This window comes from Thalassophryne amazonica, chromosome 9 (assembly GCF_902500255.1).
Source record: "Thalassophryne amazonica chromosome 9, fThaAma1.1, whole genome shotgun sequence".
Taxonomy (NCBI): Eukaryota; Metazoa; Chordata; class Actinopteri; order Batrachoidiformes; family Batrachoididae; genus Thalassophryne; species Thalassophryne amazonica.
Window position 1 is genome coordinate 96839872 of NC_047111.1, and position 12053 is coordinate 96851924.

The window sequence follows — 12053 nt, forward strand, 5'->3', positions numbered from 1 at the left end:
GTGACTATCCGAGTAATTGTGAAAGAGGTGAGCATGTCACAACATGTCCTGTGAGGCTTCAACACAAAGGCGCTTTTGCTCTGCCGTCAGCTTCGTGCTGAAGCCATTGGCATGAATTTCGCTGCAACTCTTTTCATGGCCAAATCTTCTGTCACAGTGGAATGTGCCAAAAAAGTGCTGATGTCCACTTCTTCCGCAATTTCTCGGATAGTCACACGACGGTCCCACATCACCACAGCGTTCACTTTGGAAATGATCTGGTCATTTCAGCACGTTGATGGCCGACCGGAGCGCGGCTCACTCTCCACCATTGTGCGGCTGTCTTTAAACCGGTTGTACCGCTCCTTAATCTGCGTGATGCCCATAAGATCGTCACCGAAAGCCGTCTGAATAATCCAAATGGTTTCCACCTGGCTGTGGCCCTGTTTCTGGCAAAATTTGATGCATTCGCGCTGTTCCAGTTGGTCTGCCATTTCCTTGCAAAGAAAATCCAACGAGAGACTCCACCTGTCCTCACACAAAGACTGCTTACAAGCAAATGACACAGTCAACAGGCGTCCAGTTCCATTACTGCCACATAATTCAAATTCACTGGGAACATTCTTGGGATATAGACCTTGGACAACTTCAAAGATGGTTAACGTTGACCTTTTAAGATGTTAAAATGTCACATTATCTACCTAATTTTATAGCATGATCTCATGGACATTAGCATGGTGACGCCGCTTCCTGGTGTCGCTAGGTGGTAATTTTGCTTTGGTTTTGGCTACAAGTAACACCTTTCTCATATATTATGTAAAGGCTAGTGAGAAAGAAACACTTCTAAAACTCAAAACGCTATTTTTGTAACCTGATAACACCTCTGGAAGGATTTACAAAACATTTAGCGGACCTTAGCCTGGTGACATCACTTCCTGGTTTAGCTAGCTGCTAACTTCACTTTGTTTTTGGCTCAAAATAACACCTTTCTCATATATTATGTAAACACTAGGAAGAAATAAACACTTCTAAAACTGAAAATGCAATTTTTGGAACCTAATAACACCTCTGAACTGAATTACAAGACAATTTGCGGACGCTAACTCAAAACTTCTATGGATCTAATTTGTCTCATTAATACCTGCAAATCCCCAGAGGGTGATCTACAAATATTCCTTGATTTCCACAACTTCCACTCTTGTCAAAAGCTTGTATGCAGACACACAAAGCCTCCTGTAGATGCTGATAAAATGTAAATATTGTTTATGACTGACTGATAGAGGGGCTTTACTGAACATGTACAACCTGTATGTAAGACAGTAAGATCTTAATAATTAATTAAACTGCACATTATAAGGAGCACAACGCTCACACGGCTGACAGTATTTTAGCATTGCATTATATTTATTATTATTATTATTGTTATTTTGCATAAATTGAGTATGCCTATTGCTATTAATACACAAAAGCTTACAGGGCCACCAACACGTCATTCAAATTCATATCCTCTGCTAGCCTTTAAATTTAAGTGCCTCCAAATGTTACACCATCAAAAATGATCATTTTAGCTTTCTAAAGATATTCATACATTGTCATTTTATTGAGAAATAACATTTATGTCACATGCACCACTGCTTCGGTTTAAAATAGTTAAAAATTAGATGTATCTGCAATTGTTTCTTGTTTGTTTGTTTCTGTTTTGGTTTTGTCATTGCTTTTCTTTTCTTTTAACAGTAGAACAAGTTTTCCATGTTTAATTGCCCAGAGACAAATGACTGCTGTTGTAGCTGTGATAGATGAACACACATCAGCGGTCAGCTGTCAGACAGAACACGTTCATTACGGTTCAAGCTACGCTTCAGGGAGCAGACGACTAATCTGAAGCAATATTGGGCAAAAGTCCTCATTAGCCATGGGATTCAGCTGTTCGTGCACGCTTGTGCAAGTGTGTGTGTGTGTGTTTGTGTATGCAAGTGCCATTCCAAGGTAATTAAGTACTGAAGAAAAAGCATTAACAAGACAGAATGTGCATTTTTCACTTCATCTTTTGCCATTGGCTAATCAGCTGTGTGACTAATGGCTACAGCCTCAATTGCCACAAATTCACTTCCCCATGATGGCTTGATGCAGCTGGGAGCAAGAAAGAGGGGAAAAGGCTGTGAGACGGTAAGATGAGGCATAGAGCGGGAGGGAGTGGCGCAGATACTGGATCAGCTTTTGGTGTATTTTTGAGAAAGGGATCAGAAAATCAAGAGAATCTGCTTAAAGAAAAAAGTCTTCCATCACTGGCACATCTGAGAATAAGCGAGGGGGCAAAACCCCTTTAAAGATACGCAACTGTGACTGGGGATGAAAACACAACAGGCTGCAAGAGTGTGGAAATAATCAGAGGATTTTTTACTCCGTGGGTTGTTTGCACGGGCTGGTTTCTCCGGCGACGACATGGGTGCAGTGGTGGGCACTTTGACCATGCAAACCAAGCAGAGGAGACCATCGAGAGGTACGTCAACATCGGTCAGAAAGAGATGGAAAGAAAATAGTAAAGTCGAACAAACAGAAACATCTGTCAAAACATTCAGATAATAACTTGAAATTGTGTCAGTGTGTAATAAATGTGTATTTCCAGTGATGTATGTGCAAAACATTTTGAATAACATACATTTGTTTCTGTGAAGTGACCATAAATGATTGATTTGGGAAGAACAGACCAGCTAATGCATTCAAATGGTTTTTACGCATCACTTACCAAATTAAATGTAAAGTACATCAACTGAGAACACGGCATCTGAGAAATTAAAAAAAAAGAAATGTAAGTATTCACTGATGGAAGTGTGGCTGCTCGGCTGTGTAGTCTGCCCATGAAACCGCTGGCAAATACAGGACACACAAATCATTGTCCTTCACACTGTTTTGTGTTTTTGTTCGTGTGCACATCACTGTGTAAGTAAATGAAGCATCACGCGAGAACTTCTGAATTAACACGCAGATCACATATCATACCTCTCATCTTATACTAGAGAAAGTGGTTGTCATGGAGACTGGGTTGTAGGGGCATACAAGGAGAATGTGAGCAGTACTCGTCTCTGCTGGATGAATGATGAGGCACAACGGGAGATGGAGTAGACACTCTATCAAAGTAATATTCTCTGATGTGTATATACACAAATCATACTGGGTTTTTCTGCTATTGACAATAAACTCAATTTGCTTTTAAGACATTAAATCTCAGCTGTACAGTTTGCCAGAAGGCACATGGGAGACTAGAATAGTCTTTATTGTCATTGTACTGGGGAGGGGTATAAGGAAATTGCGGGTGCTCCTGCAGAGCTACTGCACACCGCAAAAAAACAAGATATCTAGTACACCACAAAAATTGTTTAAATATGAAATATGTACTGTATATATATATATATATATATATATATATATATGCACACGTTTTAACTAGAGGTGGGCGATACCAGGAATTTCGGTATTGATCCGATACCAAGTAAATACAGGCACAGTATCGCCGATATCGATACCGATACTTTTTCATATTTAAGCTTCATAGATCAGGCACATGGGAGACTCAAGTCCAGTTTGATCTGTTTTCTTATATGGAAATCACTGAGGCTGTGTGAGTGGTGGTTATCTGATATCTTGATGGCTTCCCTCGCGAGTCTCCTTCTTGCATCTTCACTTGCTTTTTCACAACTGCCTACTCCAGACAGGTTTACCATACAGTTTATACCTAGAATAGCATAGAATAGACTAGAATAGTCTTTATTGTCATTGTACTGGGGAGGGGTATAACAAAATTGCGGGTGCTCCTGCAGAGCTACTGCACACCGCAAAAAAACAATACATCTTGTACACCATAAAAAATTGTTTAAATATGAAATATGTACTGTATACTTATACTATACTATACTATACTATACTATACTTATACTAATACAGGCCCAGTATCGCCGATATCGATATCGATACCGATACCGATACGTTTTCATATTTAAGCGTCATAGATCCAAAGGATCAAAAAGAACAAAGTTAGAATTTCGCCAAACATTGTATGTGACAACAAAATACTTTATTATCACAGTCAAACACAAAATCTCCTGAGGTAGAGGGCTGACAAACCACAATACAAGGGTGCGCTGCTCCGTGTTGTGTAACACAGAACAGCGGTGCTCTTACAGACAGAGAGTAGACTGATGAATCTGCGTGTGCAGCAGTCACTGCGTGCAGGAGAGAAAAAAGCTTGAGTATCGATCTTTTTTACAGCAGGATCTTTCAATATCAATACCAGCATTGATATTGATATTATCAATATTAGGATCAATCCGCCCACCTCTAGTTTTAACAGCATCTGCAGGAGGGTGTGTGTGTATGTGTATATGAGCTTTTGTAGAAGTTAGTGGATGTTAACGTGCATGCTGACATCCGCGAAATATCTTGTAAATCCTTTCAGAGGTGTTATCAGGTTAGAAAAAGTTTTAGAAGTGCTTATACATAATATATGACAAAGGTTATATTTAGCCAAACACAAAGCGAAGTTAGCAGCTAGCGACAGCAGGAAATGACATACCATAAAAATAGGAATTGAATGTGACTTTTTAACCTCTTAAAATATGTCAAGGTTAGCCATCTTTGAACTTGTCCAAGGTTTCTGTCCCAAGAATGTTCCCTGCGAATTTGAAGACCCTGGCAGTAAAAGGACTGCACTTAGACTGAGCACAAACAGATAGACAGACGGATGGATGAAAAGCCTTCGCAATATCCAAATGAGGCTTTTCAGGTTTCAAATCCTGCAAAACCACGGAGAGGTTGGCGCTGCGAGATCTCAGTAACACTGAGAACTGCATTGAGACGCTCTGATCACGCTGCACTTTAATCGCTGCACACAGACAACAGCATTAACATCACAACATAAAACTATTTTTATATTGTGCCTTAAACTCTCATGAATATATTCTCTGGGTTTATAGATGTTGTTATTGCATTTGTTTTATGTAAACATGCGAGAATCACAGGCTGTCTCTCCGTTATTTTCAATGGGAGCTGCTGTGAGCTACGCTCGCTTCCTGATCATGTCGTTCTGGGGGAAAGTGAAGTTTGCTCTTAAACGTCTTGATTATTGTTCTTTACAACACTGTTTGTCCTCTTTGTTCCAGACTAATATATATGTCTGAAATTCGGTTTGCGCTTATTAAATTCCACGCAGATTAAACATAGCAGACACGGATTATTCGTTATAATTGTTTTAGCAAGTTTTCAGGGTATCATGCAGCAGTCTCTTATTAACGTGAGGAAAAGCATAAAAAAATACATTTTTGTAGTATAATATTCATTTAAAATTGTCATCATGTGGATTCTCTATGTTGTTTTGACTGCAGCCACTCTCTGGCGCGCAAGGGATTATGAAAACCCCGAATGGCCATATTTGATGGCCATTGGGTAATTAGTCAACAAAAGTCATAAAAATAAGGTTCTTTACTGTTAGTAATTGTGTATATTATGAAAGAAATATTCTTCCAAGTAAACAATGATAAGTTGGTGCAAATTAAAATTCAATATCAGTTTGGCATATTTTTGTTCAGCCTAAACAGTCACAATGAGAAACCTTGTGAGCAGAACCAATTATGAATATTAAAAAAAACAGACTATGCTTGGCAGCTATCTGATCCAACAGATATCAAAAAACACATAACAGCGTGGAAACCAAAACTGTATCCACATTCATGGCTATGATATTCACAGTGCCTATTTTTTTTTTTTTTTTAATGAAGACATATTAAATATGTTGGTTGCTCTGCCTTGCTTCAGGGAACAACTACTGTTATACAGTATAACTTGAGGTGAAAATACTGTTCAGTAATTCCTTAAATATCACTCGGTCCATCCACTTCCTCACCAGCTTGTTAAATCTCCACACTGATTTTTTTTTTTTTTTACACTATCCATCCTCCAAGCATATTCTCAGCTGGTGTTGCTGTGTGCTGTGCTTCTCACCCAGTGTTGCCACAGTTACTTTGAAAAAGTAATCCAATTACTGATTACTGATTACTCCTTGAAAAAGTAACTTAGTTACTTTACTGATTACTCAATTGGAAAAGTAACTAAGTTACATTACTAGTTACTTTTTTAGTTACTTTCCTCAGTTGCCGACAACTGAGGAAAACACACAAAGTGAATAATGTGTAAATAATTTAGAGGTGATTCAGCAGAGGGAGTGCTTTAGTTAAGGCACGTGAAGATTACACTGTGAAACAAATTGTTATCTAGTTAACTAGATCAATCTAACTGCGCAGATTAAACAGCTAACAGATACAGCAAAACACCGCTGTGCTCCGGAACAGGAAGTGATACAATACCGCAGTGAGAGCCAACCACCAGTATTAAATATAACCCCTTTCTCATATGTTATGTAAACACTAGAGAGAAATAAACACCTAAAACTGAAAATGTTGTTTATGTAACATAATAACACCTCTAAAGTTATTTACAAGACATTTCGCAGATTTAGCATGGTGATGTCACAGGCTGGGTCATCAAAGACCGTCAGAGTGAGCTAGGCTCTCCGCAGGGCTGTGTCCTGAGCCCTCTGCTCTTCAGCCTGCTCACTTTTGACTGCACTGCCAGATTCTGCAGCAACCACATCCTGAAGGTTGCAGATGACACAACAGTGGTGGGCCTCAATAAAGACAACAGCGAGTCTGTATACTTGGAAGAAACAGCTGAGTTCATGCTGCAGTTCCCATAACCTCTTCCTCAATGTGGACAAGACCAGAGAGGTTGTTATCGATTTCAGGAGGGCTGGCAAACAGGATCATGCACCACTAATCATCGACGGAACTGCTGTGAAGAAGGTCAGCAATGTGAAGTTTTTGGGGGTTCACATTGACTAACACCTCGGCATTCCTCAAAAAAGCTCAGCAGTAGGTTCACTCCCTTTGCCAACTCAGGAAAACAGGCCTTCCCACCACACACCTTACCACCTTCTACAGGGGCACCGTTGAAAGCATCCTGACCCATGGCTTCACCACCTGATTCATGTGCTGCAGCACTAAGGACAGAAAGCGGCTAAACAGACTGGTCAAGACAGCCAACAAAATCATTGGTGTCCCGCTCACCTGACTGATGGAGCTCTACCAGCAGCACTGCATCAGCAGAGCCACCTCCATCATCAAGGACCTGCTCCAACCCTCCCACCACATCTTCTCCCTTTTGGCATCAGGGAGGAGATACAGCAGCATCAGCTGCAAAACTAGCAGGAAGCTAAATAGCTTCTTTCCCCAGGCTGTAAGACTTATTAATGGATTGTCCCCCATCCCCACACCCACACTCACCCCTGACAGTTAGTCACCTGTCAAGCCAGGAGACTTCATACCTTTAGAAATTGGACTGTATTTTATCCGTTTTTATGATGAAATTAGTTTATTATGATGTGTTTATATTTTTTTATTTATTTGTTTTTATGATGTAAACTATTTCATTGAGGTTTCTATTGCACTGCACTCACTGATCGAGAAATGAAATTTTGTTCTCTTGCGTATATAAATGCAGTGAAAATGGCAATAAAATTTTTGAACCTTTGAACCTTGAAATATAACCTCTTTCTTATATATTATGTGAAAGCTAGTGAGAACTAAACACTTCTAAAACTGAAAATGTTGTGTTTGTAACCTGATAACACCTCTGGAATGGTTTACAAGACACTTCAGCAATAGCATGCATGCTAATGTTCGCTAACTGAAAGCTAACTTCTGCTCTTGTCAAAAGCTCATGTACACAAAATGTAAATTATATTTATGATTGCTTGATTCATTGATTGATTGGGGGGGCTTTATTGAACATGTACAAATTCAGACAATAGGATCTTAATAAATACTTAAACAAATGCAAATTATAAAGAACACAATGCTCATACGGCCGAGGGTATATTAGCATTGCGTTATATTTTAATTTTGGAACAATATGCATTTGATATAGGCATAGTCTTGAAATAATTGGTTAACAAGAGATGTCTTGATGTTTCTCTCTTTTTGTCTCCCTGAAGATAAATTGGAAGATGAGCTGGAGATGACTATGGTGTGCCACAGGCCCGAAGGGCTTGAACAGTTAGAAGCTCAAACTAACTTCACAAAACAGGAGCTACAGATCCTCTACAGAGGTTTCAAAAATGTACGTATACACTAACTGTACAGAGAGAGATCATGTTTTAAATGTCATGGAAGTCTGAGGGGTAGCAGAAGTAGCTAGTGTCCTTAATTCCTCAGCAGATCATCGCAAGGTGGTGGAACAATGGTAGGGTTGCCACACCTTGTCATTTCAGATTTGGGCTTTTATGCATGTAATCTTGTGGCAAATCAAAAAAGTACATTTGTTCAGAAAAATCACTTAGAATTTGCACACTACTATGGTTTTTGACATTTGCTCTTGGATTCACTGACTTCCAAGCCACAAACCAGTTTATCTCCAATGCAGAGTTTTTAGATGCCCGTCACAATTAACTCAATGACAATTTTCCAATAGTGTTCGGGAAATGAGGTCAGTGCTGTTCAGTCCTGGTCCTCAATGATCCCTGTGTTGCACAATTTCCATATCTCCCTTTCTATATCCACATCTAAATGACTCAATCAAGTCTGTTCAGCCAATCAGAGCTGGAATCACCAAAGTAAAACCTGTTCTAGTCCAGACAAATGGATTTGTCTAGACATATGACATTGAGATGCACATTCTGTCACAAATTAAAGAATAAAGCTGAAACACAGGGAATGGGAGAACTTCCATATTTAGTCCAAGGGAAACACAAAAGAATACACAATAAATCACCGGCACTACATTAATTTACAGAATGCAGTATATTTAATTGACGGATGTTACACTTGAATAATTTATAAAACAGAGCACCCAAAACAATTTATTGTTTTGAACAGTGCTTATGCTGTCTTAAACAAAACAATAAATTATGTTCAAAAAAACAAAACAAAACAAAATCCAAGAAGATATTTATTCAAGATTTAAAGTAGTAACACGAAGTGGTGCCATCTGCCATTAAACTTTGCCTGTACCATCTTGGCCTGATACATTGCAATTTCTGCTTCTTATCCAAGTCTGGGTCGCAGTGGCAGCAGACCTAGCAGTTTATCCCACACTTCCCTATCCTCAGCCAAGTCCTGTAACTCTTCCCGGCGGATCTCGAGGCATTCCCAAGTCAGCTGGGAATTGTAATCTCTCCAGTGTGTCCTGGGTCTTCCCTGGGGCCCCCTCTCAGATGCCCAAGCCTGGAAGACTTCCCTAGGGAGACAACCAGGTCACCTCCTTAGCCTGATACAATGAAGGGAATACCGACTGGTATTTGTTTAAGCTTGGATAAAATATTTAACTAACAGTATCAAAAACAACGGCAATACTTAACCTAGCCTGTGTCACCAAATCCAACCTTGAACTTGTGCAAAATATTTGCATGATATAATCTAGAGTAGTTACTATCATCATGATCCTTGAAATCCTTGTGGCGTTATCGCATATGCTATGTTTCACAGACTTTGCCCCCTGGTGGCCACAATATGAATCAAAATACATTCAGTGTTGAACATGTCTAACGTCTTAGGAAGATGGCCTTGACTACCAAGTTTCACCTTGACACGTTAAGTCCTTTTAAAGATATCATATGCACAAGGTTTCAGAAACTCAGCCTCCTAGTGGCCACAGTTGGAATCAAAATGTGCCGAACATCAAACTTGTCTAAGGTCTTCATGAGATGTCACTGATGAGCAAATTTCACGGAGACACACAAGGTGTTTGTTAAGATAACACATACACATCAACCAGACAGTCACACATGGAGTCAAACGATTCATAGACCTGCTCTGCCTTTGGCGACACAGTGGACCATGGTCACGGTCACAACCACAAGTCTGACATATGGTTCACAAAGAGAAACTTGGCAATAAATGTATAGTAGCAATGAGACTGCACAGGTTCAGATTAAAAAAAAATAAAATAATCAGCACTCACCACAATTGCTTTCAGTGACATTTTTGTCCCCACAGGAATGTCCAAGTGGAGTTGTAAATGAGGAAACTTTTAAACACATCTACGCCCAATTTTTTCCTCATGGAGGTAAAGTAAATCCAGTTTTTTTTCCCCTCTCGAAGCATTGTTAGAGAGAGAGAGAAGTCCTCTTGTTTCTTTTCTTCTGTTGCAGATGCAAGTATGTATGCACATTATCTTTTCAACGCTTTTGACACTTCAAACAACGGCTCCATTAAGTTTAAGGTAAATCTAACAGTTGCATTTGATTTCTGGTGCTGTCAGACTTGATTTGATGAGTGTTCCATGTTCTCCTGCTGTCAGGACTTTGTTATGGGCTTGTCCATACTGCTTCGGGGGACACTGAGAGAAAAGCTGGAGTGGACATTTCACCTTTATGACATCAACAGAGACGGCTACATAAACAGAGAAGTCAGAATGTGCTGTCATGGCTTTTACAGTCGTATTGATTCTATATGTGTGACCACAGTGTCAATCTTCTGCTCTTTCAGGAAATGACTGAGATTGTGAGGGCTATTTACGACATGATGGGGAAGTACACATACCCTGTGCTGAAGGGTGATGTCCCACAGCAACATGTGGACACATTTTTTCAGGTTAGTTCTGGAAATATAGAAATGTACAGTTGCAACTGTCCAGTTAAAAAGAATCGAATCTTGATTTAGTGCAACGCCAATGTGCCAGCAGCTTCTCTGTTGTGAATATACAGATTTAAGGGGTCTTATGGAGTTTTGGTTTAACCTGGACCCTATTGGAAGTTGTTTTGGGGTTAAACTGTTCACTCGGGGGGGAAAACAATTTTAATCAATCCAGTATTGAGTTTATACTGTCAGGGGTCAAACAGCTATACAATGTAAGGCTATGGGGCAGTCTAAAAACACACACAAAACCACTGAATATGTGAAAATATCCAGCCGTCTCACGTTTTTTTCATGCTCCCGTCATGAAATGATTCAAATTTTCGTGACAGGGTTTCACTATTATTAACCCTACTCCTACCCCCGACCCTAACCTTAACCATAACCTAACCCTACTCCTTCCAACAACAACCCCCCCCCCCCCCCCCCCCCCCGCTTCACTTTTAATTTCATGCAGCCATCACGGAATGAATTAGAATGAATTTGTGCTGCTGTGACAAAATGAGGTGCTTTTTGTCACAATATCATGAACCAATAGATTAATGTATATTTCGTGCTGCTGAATCACGACAATACGTGAGACTGGTTTGAAATATCACTACAAGTACCTTGTAGAATGGAGAGGATCTCAACTGAGGTGCACCTGTACATGTTTACAACAGTAAATAAAAAGAAACTTTATAAAATACCTGATTATAGAGTGAGTGACTTACCTTAGCCTTTTTCTGTTTTGGTGACACAGATTGGTGGTCATTGCAAGTCGATTGTCAATGAGGGGCCTGTTCCTGTGGGAAACAGAGGAATGATCACCTCGCTGACATTTAACTTGTAATGACTTAATGCAGAAAGGTTTAACACAAATGTATCAAAAATAGGATCCAAATTGAAAAAATTTCAGAATTCTCCTTTAATATGCTGTCAGTTCTGACAGATGGAGTGTGATTGTTTATCTTTACTAGAGTGAGTTTTGACACTATTATTATTATTATTATTATTATTATTATTATTATTATTATTATGTCCATTGTGGAAACTCAGAGACTCTGACACCTCCCCTCTATGATGGTTTAATGTACAAATTTTGAACTTAACACTAATAATCATTGGTTGTTGAAGATAATGAAAGATTACCAAAAGCATGATGCAAGCAGACAACAAACAACAGATAAATGTTACAGTGCTTCCAGAAAGTATTCACAGTGCTTCACTTATTCCACATTTTGTTATGTTGCAGCCTTATTCCAAAATGGATGAAATTCATTTTTTCCCCTCAAAATTCTACACACAGCACCCCATAATGTGAAAAGTGTTTTTTTTTTTTGTTTTGTTTTGTTTTTTGGGGGGGGCTTGTTTGCAAATTTATTCTAGTTAAACTAAGAAATCACATGTACATAA

General features: G+C 39.3%; 1 protein-coding gene across 2 annotated transcripts in view; it reads left to right on the plus strand.

Annotated features, from left to right (window-relative positions):
• kcnip1b (Kv channel interacting protein 1 b) overlaps positions 1-12053 on the plus strand; it is a 45125-nt gene that overhangs the window by 26515 nt on the left and 6557 nt on the right. Inside the window, exons 1-6 of one of the 2 annotated variants that reach the window (XM_034178799.1) lie at positions 2225-2479; positions 8021-8145; positions 10020-10089; positions 10175-10245; positions 10324-10431; positions 10512-10616. In XM_034178799.1, the coding sequence (XP_034034690.1) occupies positions 2422-2479; positions 8021-8145; positions 10020-10089; positions 10175-10245; positions 10324-10431; positions 10512-10616 (537 nt within the window). In that variant the 5' untranslated portion in view covers positions 2225-2421. Of the gene's footprint in view, positions 1-2224; positions 2480-8020; positions 8146-10019; positions 10090-10174; positions 10246-10323; positions 10432-10511; positions 10617-12053 lie in introns of those variants that run through there. The other variant, XM_034178798.1, reaches the window with a different exon arrangement.